The sequence below is a fragment of the Natrix helvetica genome (genome assembly GCF_964273705.1).
Source record: "Natrix helvetica genome assembly, chromosome: 1".
Taxonomy (NCBI): domain Eukaryota; kingdom Metazoa; phylum Chordata; class Lepidosauria; order Squamata; family Natricidae; genus Natrix; species Natrix helvetica.
This window is the reverse complement of record NC_138548.1, coordinates 1,402,419-1,419,568: the sequence shown is the minus strand read 5'-3', so window position 1 is coordinate 1,419,568 and position 17,150 is coordinate 1,402,419. Positions and strand designations below refer to the sequence as shown.

Genomic DNA, 17,150 nt, shown 5'->3' with positions numbered 1-17,150 from the left:
CCTTCCTCCTCTTCTTTTTCCTTCTCCTTCTTCTCATCCTCCTCCTTTCTCCTTCCTCCTCCCCTGCTCCTTCTTTCTCTTCCTCTTCCTTCCTTCCCCTTTCCTTCTCTTTTCCTCCTTCTATTCCTCCTCCTCCTCCTCTCTTCCTCCTCCTCCCCTCTTTCCCCATCTCCTTCCCCCCTTCTTTTACACTTTTTCCTTCTCCTCTTTCCTCTTCCTCTCTTCCTCCTTCCCCTCCTGCTCCTCCTTCCTCTTCCTCCTCCTTCCCTCCCCTCTCCTTCTCCCACTTCTTCCTTCTATTCCTCCTCCTCCTTTCTCGTCTCCTTCTCCTCCTACCATTTCCTCTCTTTCTCCTCCTTCCTCCCTCTTTCTGCTTCTCCTTTCTGCTTTTCCTCTTCCTCCTCTTCCTTCTTTCTCTTCTTCCTCCTTTTCCTTCCCTCTCCTCCCACTTCTTCCTTCCACTTCTTCCTTCTCTTCCTCCTCCTCCTTCCTCGTCTCCTTCTCTTCCTTCCACCTCTCTTTCTCCTCCTTCCTCCTCCTCTTTCTGCTTCTCCTTCTTTTCCTCTTCCTCCTTCCTCCTCTACCTCCTTTTCCTGCTCCTTTTTATCTTCCTCCTCCCCTTCTTCTCCTTCTTTCTGTTCTTCCTCCTTTTCCTCCCCTCTCTTTCTTCCATTTCTTCTTTCTATTCCTCCTCCTCCTTCCACTTCCTCTCTTCCTCCTCCTCCTGGCTGGGGATTCTCGGAGTTGAAGTCCAGGCATCTTCATCTTCTGAGGTCCACACCCTTTTCAGACTTGCCAGGGTTGAGAAATAGTGGTCCAGAGCCCCAATCGCCCCTGGTTCGGAATCGACCCACGTGTACGGGAGGCATCTCTTGGGAGTGGAGGGGGGAACACAAAGGCCCCCTCCTCCCCAGGGACGCCATGGCTACGGAAGGTTAACACAATGGAGCAACAATGGGCTTAGAATGAAAACTTGGACTCAGTTGTGACTTTTTGGTCCGTCTGTCAACAACATCGCAACTCATCCGAGCGAGCCTCCCAAGGTTGTCCCTTAATTAGTCATCAGATCACTATCGGTTGCCTTGTAAGCTCTTTTTTATTTGAAAGTGTTTTTTTATTTTTCCCTTTCAAAGTTCATTCACAGTACATTCTTTTAATTGCTATTTAACATTTGTCTCTTCATCATTAGTCTCTATAATTATTTTTGCATATATATGTGTGTGTGTGTGTGTTTGTTGTATTTGTGCATATATTTGTATATATATATATTTGTATATATATAAATAAATATAAATAATACAGTTGGGGTCACTTTCTTGCTACCCCCATGCCTCCATCTTATTTTGCAACAAAATTTCTCCTTCATCTTCTCAACCTCCCTTCTCTGCTTCCTTCCTCCTTTCTTCTTCCCCTCTCTTTCCCTCTCTCCTCCTCCCTTCTCCTCCTCCTTTCCCTCTCTCCTACTCTTAATTCCCCTCCCTTACTTCCTCTGCTTTTACCCTTTCTTCCTTTCCCTCCTCTTTGATCCCCCCCCAAAAGATTTCGTAGGGAAAGCAGGCCGGACCCCACGAAAGGGGGAGGAAGAACAAGAGAGGCTCATGCACTCTGCACACACCCTTGCGTGCTTCGCACTCACTCCTTTTGCCCACCCCAGCTAGTTTCCCATCCCTCCCCCACCCCACCCAAAATAACGGTGCTTTTTCAAAAGGCAACTGGACTCTCTTGGTTTTGCCTCGAAGGCATTTCCGCTTCTCCTCCGAGGAACTGCTTCTGTTCTGAGGTCAAGTTGAACGGCAGAACTGAACAGAAAAGAAGCTTCTCGGAGGAGAAGCGACACACCCTCAAGGAGGGGGAAAAAACCCCCCGAGAGACTCCAGTTGCCTCTTGGGGGGAAAAGCACCTTTGGGACATCACCTGGATGGTGGAGAATCTCTGTAGACTAGGGGTGTCCAAACTTGGGAACTTTAAGACTTGTGGACGTCAACTCCCAGAATTCCCCTGGGGAATTCTGGGAGTTGAAGTCCACAAGTCTTAAAAGTTCCCAAGTTTGGACACCCCTGCCGTAGACCTTTCCCATTTACCCACCCCGGCGGATGGTACGTCCCACGCAAAGCTGAGCATTCTTCAAATAGTTTGTTAAGCTTATTATCCATTATCCTGATGACTCGATCCCCAGCTGGCAAAGAGGTTTATCTTCTGATCAAAGGTAGATTCTGCTTTGTCAGAAGTCAAACGGTTTATTATTATTTTTTCCCCAGCCTCATCGGACATTTGCTTGTGTTGCACGCTCCTTCCGTGGCCCTCTTCCGTTATATCTCTGGGGGTCTTCATCTGCTTGCAGAGGAAGGGGTGGGCCTAGAAACCACAGCTTCCTTTCCTTAAAACTTTTAATTTACTTTTAAAACTTTTCCAGGCCTCCCTCTTCTCCTTCGCTCTGTTGGAAGAAACGTCCTTCTGGGTTCAGCTCCAAGTGGGGGGAAAAGACCCTGGAAACACAGAGGCTGCTTGGAAAGACGGTTCAATGGTGGACAGGATCACGTGGTTTGAGATCCTGAACAGAAAAGGGGGATCCCATGCTTTTTTCCTTCTCCTCCTTCCTCTTGCTCTTTCTTTCTCTTCCTTCTCCTTCCCTCCCCTCTCCTTCTTCCACTTCTACTCCTCCTTCCTTGTCTCCATCTCCTTCCACTTCCTCTCTTTCTCCTCCTTCCTCCTCCTCCTCCCTCTTTCTGATTCCCCTTTCTCCTTTTCCTCTTCCTTCTTCATTTTCTTCCTCCTCCTTTCCTCCCCTCTCCTTCTCCCACTTCTTCCTTCTCTTCCTCATCTCCTTCCACCTCTCTTTCTCCTCTTCCTTCCTTCTCCTTCCTCTCTTTCTGGTTCTCCTTTCTCCTCTTCCTCTACCCCCTTTTCCTGCTCCTTTTTATCTTCCTCCTCCCCTTCCCTCCCTTCTTTCTGTTCTTCCTCCTTTCCCTCCCCTCCCCTCTCCTTCTCCCACTTCTTCCTCCTATTCCTCCTCCTCCCTTCCTCGTTTCCTTCTCATCCTTCCACCTCTCTTTCTCCTTCCTCCTCCTCCCTCTTTCTGCTTCTCCTTCCTCCTTTTCCTCCTTCCTCCTTTTCCTGCTCCTTTTTATCTTCCTCCTCCCCTTCTTCTTTCCCTCTCTTCTCTTTCATTTATTCTTTCTATTCCTCTTCCTCCTTCCTCGTCTCCTCCTCCTCCCTCTCTTCCTCCTTCCTCCTCCTCCTTCTGTCTGGGGGATTCTGGGAGTTGAAGTCCAGGCATCTAGGAGAGAGGGCTGGGTGCTAACTCCCTGCAGCTCTCAAAAGGTGTTTGCATTGAAATAAAAATGGCTGAAAACGATCAATCAAAACATTTTGAAAATGGCATAATAAAACATTCACACCTGTGAGAAACAGGAGAAAAAGTGTAGAAGGAAATCAGTTTAAAAATCACAGCGGCCTTCTTTGTAGAAGTCGTGGGAGAATGAAAAGCGGTTTTGGCCGGAGCCCAAAAGACACAAACAAACAATATTCTTGACTTTACCAGACTGGAATGGAATGGAATGGTTTTTGACTCCTGGGCAAGGTTCACTTGGTTAGCATTGCTGTTACTTGGAGCCAGTGTCTTTTATATTGTATATTATGGGGTTTTAATCCTCTCTGCGATGCCAAGAATGACTGTGGTGAGATGGGCTGTTATACAGATGGACGGATGGATGGATGGATAGATGGATAAGAAGGAGGGAGGGAGGAAATGGAGAGGAAAGGAAGGGGAGAGGAAGGAAGGAAGGAAAGAAGGGAGGGAGGGAGGAAGAAGCAAGGAAGGAAATGGAGAGGAAGGAAGGAAATGGAGAGGAAGAGAATGAGAGAGGAAGGAAGGAAAGACAGGAAGGGGAGGAGCAAGGAAAGGGAGAGGAAAGGGAGTGGAATGAAGGAAAAAAGGGAGGGAGAGAGGAAGAAGGAAGGAAGGGGAGAAGAAGCAAGGAAATTTGAGAGGAAGATAATGGAGATGAAGAGGAGAAGAAGGAAGGAAGGAAAGGAGGGAGGGAGGGAGGAAGAAGGAAGGAAGGAAATGGAGAGGAAGGGAATGGGAGAGGAAGGAAGGAAAGACAGGAAGGGGAGGAGCAAGGAAAGGGAGAGGAAAGGGAGTGGAATGAAGGAAAGAAGGGAGGGAGAGAGGAAGAAGGAAGGAAGGGGAGAAGAAGCAAGGAAATTTGAGAGGAAGATAATGGAGATGAAGAGGAGAAGAAGGAAGGAAGGAAAGGAGGGAGGGAGGGAGGAAGAAGGAAGGAAGGAAATGGAGAGGAAGGGAATGGGAGAGGAAGGAAGGAAAGACAGGAAGGGGAGGAGCAAGGAAAGGGAGAGGAAAGGGAGTGGAATGAAGGAAAGAAGGGAGGGAGAGGAAGAAGGAAGGAAGGGGAGAAGAAGCAAGGAAATTTGAGAGGAAGATAATGGAGATGAAGAGGAGAAGAAGGAAGGAAGGAAAGGAAAGAAGGGAGGGAGGAAGAAGCAAGGAAATGCAGAGGAAGAGAATGAGAGAGGAAGGAAGGAAAGACAGGAAGGGGAGGAGCAAGGAAAGGGAGAGGAAAGGGAGTGGAATGAAGGAAAGAAGGGAGGGAGAGAGGAAGAAGGAAGGAAGGGGAGAAGAAGCAAGGAAATTTGAGAGGAAGATAATGGAGATGAAGAGGAGAAGAAGGGAGGAAGGAAAGGAGGAAGGAAATGGAGAGGAAGGAAAGAAGGGAGGGAAGGAGGAAGAAGGAAGCAAGGAAATGGAGAGGAAGGGGAGGGGAAGGAAAGGAAGAGGGGGGGAGGGAAGAGGAAAGGAGAAGATAGGAAGGAAAGAGACAGAGGAGAAGGGAAGAAAAGGAAAAGCAAGGAAGAAACATCTCTTTGTTCTGCTCAGTTTTGTCTCCCCCCCCCCCCTTTCAAACAGCTTCCAACCCAGAGAACTGGGCTAAACCCGGCCAGGCCTCCTGGGCCCCCTGTGACCGCTTGGGATTAAAAAAGCTCTTCCCGGCTGATGTGTCCTGACCGGCTCCCGGAAGGAGGGAAGGACGGGGAAGCTAAAGCCTCTTGGGTGGTTCTGCCTCCCTGCAGGTTTCCTGGCTTTCGTGGGGCTCTACCTGATGTTTGGCTACGGGGCCTCTCTGATCTGCAACCTCATCGGATTCCTCTACCCGGCTTACGTCTCGTAAGTCCCCCCGTCCCCCGCAAGGAGGGGGCCATGGCCACCGCGGTGGGCGGGGCATTCCTGCTTCATGCCCAGCCGGGCAGCTGCCTGCCTGATGTGGGGCTGGCTCAGGAGTCGCCCCTCTTGTGGCCTGTCCAGCCGAATCAGAGGGGGAGGAGGAGGGGTGGGAGTCAGGGTCAGCATCAGGGAAACCTGGGAGCTCCGAGGGGGAAGAAGGAATGGAGCTGGCAGACAGACAGACAGAGGGGGTCCTGGGCTGTCCGTCAGCCCTCAGATGGAGAATCAAGAGCCCCCAGGTCTGGAGGTGGCTGATGAGGAAGAGGAGGAACAGCTGGGCCCAGTGCCTGATGCACAGAAGGCAGAGGAGAGGAGAGCAGTGGAAATCTATGGGCCGGTCCTTGGGACTGAAGAGCCACCGCTGCTAGCGAGGCCCCACCTGAGCTCTGGGGATCAAAGGCAGGGGGCGGAGATGAATAGATGGGGCAGACAACTACTCATCTCCCTGCCGGACAGACTTGTTAGCCTGCGGTGAGAGAGGAACCTTTTGCCAGGGCTCCGAATCAAGGAATCTTTGAGTTCAGAGAGTTGGTCATGTTTGGGGAACTGGTTCAGAACACCCTCCCACCCGCCGCATCAAAGCACTAACCCTATCCCATTCCCCGTTTGGGGCTCCACTGAGGTCAGCTAGCCGTGGTTTAAAAGGCTCTCATCCCCGGGGTTGAGGGGTAAACTGAAGGATGAATTAATGACAGGCAGTCCTCGACTTACGACCACAATGGAGCCCTAAATTTCCATTGCTAAGCAAAACACTTCAGGGAGCTTCACCCCCCATGTTTACAACTTTTCTTGCCACCGTCGTTAAGTTAGTATCACGGTTGTTAAGTGGCTTCCCTCTTGACTTTGCTTGCGAAAGTCAAGGGCACCCTGCAACCGTCATAAGTGTGAGTCAGTTGTCAAGCATCCAAATGGAAATCACGTGACCGTCAGGATGCTGCATCAGTCGTAGGTGTGAAAAACGGCCCTCTTTCCCCCTCCCCAGTGACGTTGTCACTTGGAATGGTCGCTAAGCAAACCGTTGTAAGTCGAGAACGACCTGTGTCGGGGTTCCACCTAATACACCCGTAGCAAACGGAACTCCGAGGCCGGCAGATTCCTCAAAGAAGCGTTTTATTGGGTAAATCATTTTGGCCGGGACTGACTCTGAAGATTCCCCCAGTTCTCACCTAATTCAAAGTTTTCCTCCTTTCCCCAAACAATCGATCACATGGTCCAATCAAAGTGCCTGATAACTCCTCCTCTCTCCTGCCCCCTGTGGGAATGGCCTTGGTTCCCAGAGGAGGAAACTATTTTGTTTTGGCTACAACGCCTCATCCCCTCCCTCCCCCAGCTATCTCTATTCCCCCCTCCCCATCCCTCAGCCCCGTTGTGGCAGCTTCAGAGTTGACCACCTGCAACCCCCAGGGATCGATTGGGAGGGGGGGGTTCTAGCAGGGTGAACAGTGTCTTCAATCTGCATTCATGCCCCAGCCGTCGTTCTTGGGATCCCGTCTCCGGGAAAACTCCTGGTTGGCGGGAGAGTTGGAGTGGAGAGGTTGCCAACATGGGGAATTGGGTCTTTCTGGGAGGTCTGGGATGCGGAAGTGGGGTTCCTGTCTCCCCCGGGGGCCTGTCTGCGTGCAGATTCCCCCCTCCCCACGAGCATCCGAGGGGCAGGGTTGACCCTCTCTCCCCCCTCTCGGTTTCAGCATCCGCGCCATCGAGAGCCCGGCCAAGGATGACGATACCACCTGGCTGACGTATTGGGTGGTCTACGGCACCTTCAGCGTGGTGGAATTCTTCTCCGATACCTTCCTCTACTGGTTCCCCTTCTACTATGCCGGCAAGGTATGCGGGGAGGGAAGGAGGGAAAGAGCCGGGGGGGGGGAGGGGGGGAGACAGCGGCCCCCTCCAGATCTACTATGGGTAGTGGTGGGTTGCCAACTTTTTTTTACTACCGGTTGGAGCGTGCTCCTGCGTGCCACACTCCTGCGCATGCACAGGGGCGTCCGGGTGGGAGGGCGGAGCCTACTGCCGCTGCTACTACCAATTCGCCTGATCGTGGCTGAACTGGGAGCAACTCCCGTCTGACTCTGGGCATCGATCAGCAGAGACTCCATGTTCAGGGGTAGTCTACCTGCGGATGCCACTTGATGGCAACGTTGGTCAGCATTTGGCTTCACGCTTCAATGCAGGCCTTCTGGTGCCCTAAGAGACCTCACCCGCACCCCCGAGCAGATCCCAACCCCGCCGACCCTCCTCTGTTGTCTCCCTCCCCGCAGTGCCTCTTCCTGCTGTGGTGCATGGCGCCCTTTTCGTGGAACGGCTCGCAGGTGCTCTACCGCAGCTTCATCCGGCCCTGGTTTTTGAAGCATCACCAGACGGTGGACAGCGTCCTCAGCGACCTCACCGGCCGCGCTGCCAGCATCGCCTCCACCGCCTCCCGGGAAGGTAAGGTGATCCAGTCCCCTGTTGGGAGGGGCGATGTCAAGGCTCCGGGGGGAGCGGTGGTGCAGGGGCTTGGGTAAAGCTTGCCAGGCGTGCTCGCAAAATGGAAGGCAACCGGAGGGGGTCTTCCACAGGATTGGACCGGTTCACCCAAACCAGTAGCGGAAATCGTGGGTGGCCCCGCCCACCTCCACCCGCTTTATGGCATCCCATTTAGACCCCTTTTCTGCCAAATGTGCATTCACGGAGGTGGGGCGTGCCAGTGGTGGGGTACGACCGGTATGGCCTGGTACCGTTCCGGTGCAGCGCTCTGGAGGGCCCTCCCGCCCTCCCGAGCAGGATTTGAGGTTTTGGGGCTTCCACGCACGGAGCATACAGCTCCTGCATGACGCTCCACCCAGCAGCTGGAGCATCGTGGGCGGTAAGTATGCACGCGCACGCTGCACATGTGTGCGTGTGTGCTGCGCGCATTCATGTGGTGGACGCCCGGCCCCGTTGCACCGTACCGCTTGCAACCGGATCCAGAACCCACCACTGGCGCGTGCTCACAATTGGGAACCGGTAGGGAAGGGAAGTGAATGGTACCCCGAAGGTAATGTGGCTTCCTTAGAGGGGGGGGTCCAGTGGCTGGATTCCAGGCGTTCCCCAGCCCCCCCCCCCCGATGAAAAGCCCCTTACCTGCACTCCCTGAATCTGACCCCCTGTTGCCCTCGGCATTTCCTTGACTTTTCTTTCTGAGCAGGTGGGCCCACCAGGAGACAAAGGTCAGGGTTGTCCATCTCCCCCCCCCCACGGGTAGCATGACTGACCCGTTTTACCTCCAATGTGAGTTAATGATCGCAATGGGCAGGCTTTATTAAGGTCCTAATTTGAGGACTCCCTATATGCAGGCTTATCCATCAGCCACAGAGTTTTTCTGGGTGGGATTTACAGATGGGGACGAGGCTATTGTAAGATTGGGGGGTCCTTGGGGGGGTCTCTGAGCTTGCTAGTCTTGTTGCAGATGTTTCATTACCCTACTAGGTAATATGATCAGTGCTGGTAGGGGGTGTGGGGTTTGCTCTCTGTTTATACACCAGTGGGTTCTGTCACTGTTGGTGGGAGAATGTTTTTTTTTTCATTTGGTTCTTTCTTGATTAGGATATTGCTTGACTCTTTGGTGCTAATCCCTGCTTCTCTTGAGTTTTTCTTTCTGTGAATTCTTTGGTGTTCTTTCTCTCAGCTTGGTGGTTTTGTTGCAGATGTTTCATTACCCTACTAGGTAATGTCATCAGTGCTGGTAGTGGGTGTGGGGTTTGCTCCCTGTTTATATACTTGCTAGTGGCTTGTCCTGTGAACGTTGCTGGGAGAGCAGTTTTTCTCTTGATTAGAGTGTTGCAGGATTGTTTTTCCTGGTGTTGGATTTTAGTCCAATACCTTTTAGCTTCTGTGCAAGTCCACCACATATGTGGTAGTTTGATCCCGGTGTCTGATGACATTTCCAACACTTTTCCTATTTGTTCTTGAACATTCTCGTCAGGGGTAGATGCCACCTGTAAAACATCTTATGCAAGTTTTCTTTATATGCTGCTGTCATTGTCATTTTATAATTTTGAGACCATAATTTTTGCCATTTCTCTAATTCGATCCCATGTCCAAAAATTTCCCCCCAAGCAATCATAGATTCTTTAACTTGTTCTTCTTCTAGCTTAACCTCTTGTAAATGTCCACGTAGTTTTTAAATTAGCTTTTCATCAGTAGCTGTCAAAGTTTTATCCAACTCAGTCATTTTATCATGGAAACCTTCCATTGTAAGATCTTTATCAGATCTAGAATACAATACAATAGTAGAGTTGGAAGGGACCTTGGAGGTCTTCTAGTCCAACCCCCTGCCTAGGCAGGAAACCCTATACCGTTCCAGACAAATGGCTATCCAACATCTTCTTAAAGACTTCCAGTGTTGGGGCATTCACAACTTCTGGAGGCAACTTCTGTTCCACTGGTTAATTGTTCTAACTGTCAGGAAGTTTCTCCTCAGTTCTTAGTTGCTTCTCTCCTTGATTAGTTTCCACCCATTGCTTCTTGTTCTACCCTCAGGTGCCTTGGAGAATAGCTTGACTCCCTCTTCTTTGTGGCAACCTCTGAGATATTGGAACTCTGCTATCATGTCTCCCCTGGTCCTTCTTTCTCTTAAGCTAAACATACCCAGTTCCTGCAACCGTTCTTCATATGTTTTAGTCTCCAGTCCCCTAATCCTCTTTGTTGCTCTTCTCTGCACTCTTTCCAGAGTCTCCACATCTTTTCTACATCGTGGTGACCAAAACCGAATGCAGTATTCCAAGTGTGGCCTTACCAAGGCCTTATAAAGTGGTATTAACCCTTCACGTGATCTTGATTCTCTCCCTCTGTTGATGCAGCCTAGAACTGTGTTGGCTTTTTTGGCAGCTGCTGCACACTGCTGGCTCATATTTAAATGGTTGTCCACTAGAACTCCAAATCCCTCTCACAGTTACTACTATTGAGCACGGTACCACCTATACTGTACCTGTGCATTCCATTTTTGTTGCCTAAATGTAGAACCTTACTCTTTTCACCATTGAATTTCATTTTATTAGATAGTGCCCAATGTTCAAGTTTGTCAAGATCCTTCTGTATCTTAAGCCTATCTTCTGGAGTGTTGGCTATTCCTGCCAGCTTGGTGTCATCTGCAAATTTGATGAGTTCCCCATTTATGCCCTCATCCAAATCATTGATGAAGATGTTGAAGAGTCCTGGGCCTAAAACAGAGCCTTGGGGTACTCCACTGCATACTTCCCTCCATGTAGATGCAGTTCCATTGAGGACTACACGTTGAGTGCGGTTGGTCAGCCAGTTACGAATCCATCTGGTGGTGATGCTGTCTAACCCACATTCTTCTACTTTATTTAGTAGTAGGTTATGGTCTACCTTACCAAAAGCCTTACTGAAGTCCAAGTAAACTATATCAACGGCATTCTTCTGGTCCACTAATTTTGTCACATTATCAAAGAATGCAATAAGATTAGTCTGGCATGATCTGTTTTTGACAAACCCATGTTGGCTTTTGGCTATTACTTTGTTTACTTCTAGGTGTTCGTAAATTCGTTGCTTGATTATTTTTTCCAGAATCTTTCCTGGTATTGAGGTCAGGCTGATAGGTCTGTAGTTTCCTATTCCTAGAATGTATCTGCACGTATGAAAACCAGTTCATCTTTATTCCTTACTGTTCCAATTCTTGCATAGATTTAAGTTCACCCTCTGCATTCAATATTTCACCATATCTGACTGTTCCTTTTTGTATGTTATTGGATATGAAAATGCTTCAATAGTTGATAACCAGACTGGCATTTTTAAATAATGTTGCCTTTTAGTCTTCCCCCAATTTAATAGCAAAGCCTCAAGTATATAGTGTCTTCTAAAATACCCCTGCGTTTTAGTTCCCTTGTACCATAAGAAAGCGTGCCATCCCAACAACAAATCATGTCCTTCTACAGTCAGTAATCTAGAATTTCTTAATGTTATCCACTCCTTAACCCATATCAAGCTTGTTGCCTGGTAGTGTAACTCCCAGTTCGGTAGGCCAAATCCTCCTCTTGTTCTAGTATCTAGTATCAGAGAACTAAGTCTACAGTTCTTAATTTGAAGTGGATCGGTCTCCTCTTTTAGCACAAGTGTAACATATGCTTCTGATATCCTCATCTTTGACATAGCCTCCTTCATAACTTCTAATAATGGGAGACACGACGGTTCCTGCAATCCATCCGAGACTTGCCATTGTTTTGTTTTTTAAGGGCTTCAGTTAACTCCATCATCGCTATTTTGCCTTCTAACATCATTTCAGTTTCTTTAGGTATCTGGGGAAAGTTCACTTTTTGTAAATATTGTTTAGCTCCTCCCTCTTCTATATTCTCTTGTTCATACAATTTCCCATAGTAATCTTGCATAATTTGTTTCTTCTCTTCATTTCCATGGCAAATTTGCCCTTGATCATCCAGTAATTGCAATGTTTTTTCTTGATTCTCGCTCTTTTTTCTATTTGTACGCTAACCATCTGCCTGGTTTGTTTGCATTTTCAAAATAGTTCTGTTTAGCACCTCTAATTTTTTGTGCTAATTCCTCCTTCTCCATTAATCCCATTTTATGTTTAATCGTGTCCATTTTTATTTTGATGTCCTTTTTTTTGTGGAGATTTCTGTAACTCTTTTTCAAGTCTCTTGTAGTTAGTACTTTGAAGGCTTGTCTTTCCTTTGTATTTCTTTTCCTTGTGTAGTCTATTATCAAGCCTCTGGCGTCGGCCTTCATTGTGTCCCAAAGTGTGTCTTCTTTTCTATTTTCTTTGAAAAATAAAGCCAGTTCTTTCTCCATTTTCTGTACAAAGTCCTTCTCTTTTAATATAGTATTGCTTAATGTCCATCTAGATCAGTGGTTCTCAACCTGTGGGTCGGGACCCCTTTGGGGGTCGAATGACCCTTTCACAGGGGTCGCCTAAGACCACCGGAAAACACATATTTTCGATGGTCTTAGGAACCGAGACATCAATTTTATGGTTGGGGGTCACCACAACATGAGGAACTGTATTAAAGGGTCTGGGGCCTTGGGAAGGTTGAGAACCACTGATCTAGATCTTCTCCTTTGTCCTTTCCATTTGATTGTCATTGGATTATGATCTGCCCAGGTACTCGTTTCTATGTCAATTTCTTGTATGTTACAAATCAATTCCGTTGTAACCCATATCGTATCTATTCTGGACCATGATGAATGTCTATTAAATAGACTCTATTTGAATAGAAGGTATATTGTTTATTTGTGGGATTTCTTTCTCCCCATACATCTTTTAAGTCTATTTCATTATCATTTTAAAGAAGGATTTTGGAAGAGTCTATTTAATTTTATTGGGGTTTTTTGTGTTTTATAGTCCATGTTCTGGTTTACAATTCCATTAAAATCTCCCATCATATAAATATTGACATAATCCAATTCAATTATTTTCATGTGTAGTTTTCTATAGAATTCCTTTTGATTGTCATTGGAAGCATAAATAGCTATTAAAAGTATTTTCTTATTATTGTCCATATAACTGGCTGAACCAATATTTGTTCATGTTGCTTTTGGATATGTACTTCTTGTAAGCAGATTATGTCCAATTTTAGTTTCTCTAATTTATGAAATGTTTTCCTTCTTTTAACAGCTGAATTAAGTCCGTTTATATTGATTGTAATCAATTTTTTTCTCTTCCATGTTTATATTTTATAAGTAGGATTTATTGCGCTAGTAGATCTCGGTTCCCACCTACTGCTCCTTCTTCTTTCTCAGTTGCAACTGTGCACTCCTCTTGGAATTCTATTAATGATTCTTCTTTTCCTGTGTCCTCATCTTTCCCTCTGGTGTTAATCCCTGCTTATCCGAGTTTCTCTTTCTGTGGATTCCTTGCTGCTCTCTGAGTTGGTGGTTGTAATGCAGATGTTTCATTACCAAACTAGGTGATATCATCAGTGCTAGGAGGGAGTGGGGTTTACTCCTAGTGGCTTGCCCCATCAGTGTTGGTGGAAGAATGTTTTTCTCTTGGTAGTTCCTTCATTAAGATACGGCTTGATTGTTTGTCTTGTACTAATCCCTGCTTATCCCTGTTCCCTTTTTGTGGATTCCTCGGTGCTCTCTGACCTTGGTGGTTTTCTTCTTACTCAACTAGGTTACTTCATCAGTGCTACAATCAGTGCCTAACACCATGTAGTGTTCTAAGGTCTTCTGCGACCACATTTAATTAAAAACTAGGTGTGTCTGGCCTAGGAGAACTGCTGGCCAATGACGAAGCTCCCTTCCACGGTTATGGGAGAGGTATTTACCTCCTCGTTTCCAGCTAAGGACTCATTTTCTTCTCTTTGTTTTTCAGGAGTCCTACCACGCCCCCTGCAGGCAGAGGACTGAGTGGCGCCCCTTTGACGATCAAAAATAAAGGCTCTCCGAATCTGAGCTGGAAACTCTACCACCACGGTGTCCTTTTCCTTGGTCCCCGAGATGATTTCGATCGAAGGAATAAACCCTTCACCATCCTTGCCCTCCCAACTGTAGATCCCATATAACAGGGATGGCTAACCTTTTTGTTATCATGTGCCGAAAGCCCGCGAGCGCACGAGAGAGAGAGCATGCACACACCCATAATGCAATGCGTGTGCGACACTCCCCCGCGCACTCCTGCGCATGCGTGGGTGACACCCCCCGCTGCCCTACAGCCTCCTGGGACCAAAAATGTGCGTGGGGGACCACACAGCCCGCCCATGCTCCCCTGTGCATGCCCCTGCCCCCACACATGGTGCATGCAGGCCCCCGTACATGCAAACACATCCACACATCCACCCCGTGCATGCGTGGCACAGAGACCCGAAAACCAGCTGGCTGGCGGGAGGTGCGCACACAGTGGTGCTGAGTTGGGGTGATGTCTTGCATGCCCACAGAGAGGGCTCTGTGTGCCACCTGTGGCACTCATGCCATAGGTTTGCCATCACGGCCATATAAATTGAGCTATCAGTTTGAGGTTGTTCGTCTCCAGATGAGCACTGGGTGGCGGCAAATGGGATTGTTTTTTTAAAAAAAGTTATTTGGTGCCATCTGATGGTCAACTAGAGATTTGCTGCAAATTCTAACAACCAAAAATTAACACAGGCACCACGTTTCCCCGAAAATAAGACAGGGTCTTATTTTCTTTTGACCCAAAATATTGATTGGGCCTTATAATCCGGGGGGGGGCTTATTGTTTTGGGGTTGCCGGGTGGCTGCTCTCTTGCGAGCGGATGCCCAAAGAGCCAGGCACAGCCCCGGGCAAACGGCTGTGTTGCGCTGTCGCAGCAGCGCAATACACCAGCTATGAGGTGACCACACTCACGAGCAGCCACCCGGCAACCCCCCTTTTCAGCCGGGCAGAGCGTCACTCACCAACCCAGTGATATCCCAATGGCGCTAAGCCGCGTGGTGCTCTGCCCTCCCCTCAACTCCCGGTGCTTGGCGCATTCGAAATACCCTCAGATCAGTGCATGGCACTCTGCCTGACTGGAAAGGGAGGTTGCGCGAGCGCCTGTTCCGTCCCCAGCTCGTGTGCCTCCCAGCCTCACCATGCCCTGGCCCAGCTCTCCCTGCAGGGCCAGGGCGCCGCTGCAGTGCTCCGAGCATAATCTATTCTCCGACTTCCAAACTCCAGAGATCTGCAGCCAAGTCTTTCGGCAGCGACCGCTCTGGGAGTATGCTCTATGGTTGTGGGCTGGCTGCCGGCAGAGCTTACTCCCAGAGCGTACAACCATAGTGAGAACTTCTGGAAGATTCGGCATCCTACCTCCGTGCTTTGGAAGCCGCAGGAAATGCCAGGCGGCGGCGGTGGAGGTGCCCTGGCTCTGCAGGGACAGTTGGGCAAGGGCATCGTGAGGTTGGGAGTTGCGTGAGCGGGGAAAGGAAAAGCCGCTTGCGCTACCCCACCTCTCAAGCCATGCAGAGCTCCATTCACTGACTTAGGGGCATTGTGAAGGCGCCAAGCCTCAGGAGCCAGAGGACGGTGAACAGGTGCTCACGCGGCTTGGCGATACCCCTAGGTCAGTGATATGTGCTGTTCCCGGCTGGAAAGGGGGTTTGCGGGGCGGCTGCTCGCCTGCTGCAACAGCGCAACACAGCCGTTCGACCCTGAGGCTGTGCCTGGTTCTTCGGGAACCCGCTCACAAGAGCGCAACCCCCCGGCAACCCCCCTCTCCAGCTGGGCACAGCACCGCTCACCGACCTAGCGGTATCCCGAAGGCCGAAAAATGTGGCATGGCCTTTTTATCAGGACGTGTCGTATTTTCAGGGAAACACGGTAGTCCTCGACTTAATGACCACATTGGAGACCAAAGCTTCCATTGCTAAACAAAGCAGTACAGGTAGTCCTCGACTTACAACAGTTTGTTTAGTGACCATTCAAAGTTACAGTGGCATTGACAAAAAGGGACTTGTGGCCATGTTTCACGCTTATGACCACTGCAGAGCAAAATTCAGGCATTTGACACGATGGTTGCAGTGTCGTGGCATCAATAGTTTCCCTTTTGCAAACTTTTAACACACACACACACCACAAACACACACACACACACACACACACACACGATGCTGAGGATGTTGTGTCAATTATCTTCCTGAAAGCCACCAAAACCACCTGGAAACGTAACGGAATAGCAGAGTTGGACCTTGGAGGTCTTCTAGCCCAACCCCCTGCTCAGGCAGGAGACCCTAGGCCAGGGGTCAGCAACCTTAAACACTCAAAGAACCACAAAGGTCCTAACTGGAAGCCCCCCCTCCCCCCCGGTTCAATTCTGGAGACGACCGGAAGTCCTGTTCCCCCACCATAGAGTCTCCTCCTAGCATGGCGTCCTTTTCCCTCTCCCTGTCTTAACCGAAAGCCCGGTCAATTGTGGAGCCGACCGGCAACAGGGAGCCGCAGCAGAGGGATGAGAGAGCCACACGCGGCCCCAGAGCCCCAGACCATTTCAGTCTTTTCTTACAAACCTCCAGTGATGAAGCACCAGGAGACCGGGAGTTCTAGTTGCACTTCAGGCATAAAAGCTGGCTGGGTGACTTTGGGTCAATCACCGGGAGACATTGAATTCTAGTCCCACTTTAGGCATGAAAGCCAGCCTGGTGACTTTGGGTCAATCACCGGGAGACCGGGAGTTTAGGCATAATAATAATAACTTTTATTTCTAGACCGCACCCTTTCCTAGGCAGGACTCGGGGCGGTGTACAGTCATGTTAAAACCATATACAAATACATAGACATGAACATAGACATAGACGTGGACGTAGACTGTACAATTCTTAGTTAAAATACAAATATTAAAATTCCCTTAAAAATTCCCCAATAAAATGTTTGCCAGGAGGTGGAAGATGGAACTGTCAATCAGCTAAGCCAGCTAGTCGGAACAGGTGGATCTTGAGCTTCTGTCGGAAGGAGCGGAGGTCATTGGTAATTCTAATATCGGGAGGGAGGTCATTCCAGAGGGTTGGGCCCATCACAGAGAAGGCTCTACTCCTAGGCGTCACCCGCTGGCACTGCTTGGCGGATGGCACCTGGAGGAGTCACTCCCTGTGAGAGCGGATAGGTCGTAGGGATGTATGAGGTGAGATGCGGTCCCGCAGGTAACTAGGTCCCATGCCATGGAGCGCTTTGAAGATAGTAACCAACACCTTGAAACGCACCCGAAAAACCACAGGCAGCCAGTGCAGCTCGCGCAGGAATGGTGTTATGTGGGAGTATCTTGATCCTCCCATGATAACCCGCGCGGCCGCATTCTGAACTAGCTGCAGTCTTCGGGTGCATCTCAAGGGGAGCCCCATGTAGAGAGCATTGCAGTAGTCCAGGCGAGACGTCACCAGCGCATGAGTGACTGTGCGTAGGGTGTCCCGATCCAATAGGGGGCGCAATTGACGCACCAGGCGAACCTGGTGGAACGCCCCCCTCGCCACGGCTGTC

General features: G+C 49.3%; 1 protein-coding gene across 2 annotated transcripts in view; it reads left to right on the top strand.

Annotated features, from left to right (window-relative positions):
- The window catches only part of LOC309383260 (receptor expression-enhancing protein 6-like), an 18,355-nt gene extending 4,706 nt beyond the window's left edge, over nt 1-13,649 (top strand). For both annotated transcript variants that reach the window (XM_081935588.1, XM_081935589.1), the window contains exons 2-5: nt 5,092-5,185; nt 6,931-7,069; nt 7,504-7,672; nt 13,557-13,649. In XM_081935588.1, coding sequence (XP_081791714.1) covers nt 5,092-5,185; nt 6,931-7,069; nt 7,504-7,672; nt 13,557-13,591 — 437 coding nt within the window. In that variant the 3' untranslated portion in view covers nt 13,592-13,649. The remainder of the gene's footprint in view (nt 1-5,091; nt 5,186-6,930; nt 7,070-7,503; nt 7,673-13,556) is intronic.
- Nucleotides 13,650-17,150: the final 3,501 nt, after the last annotated feature.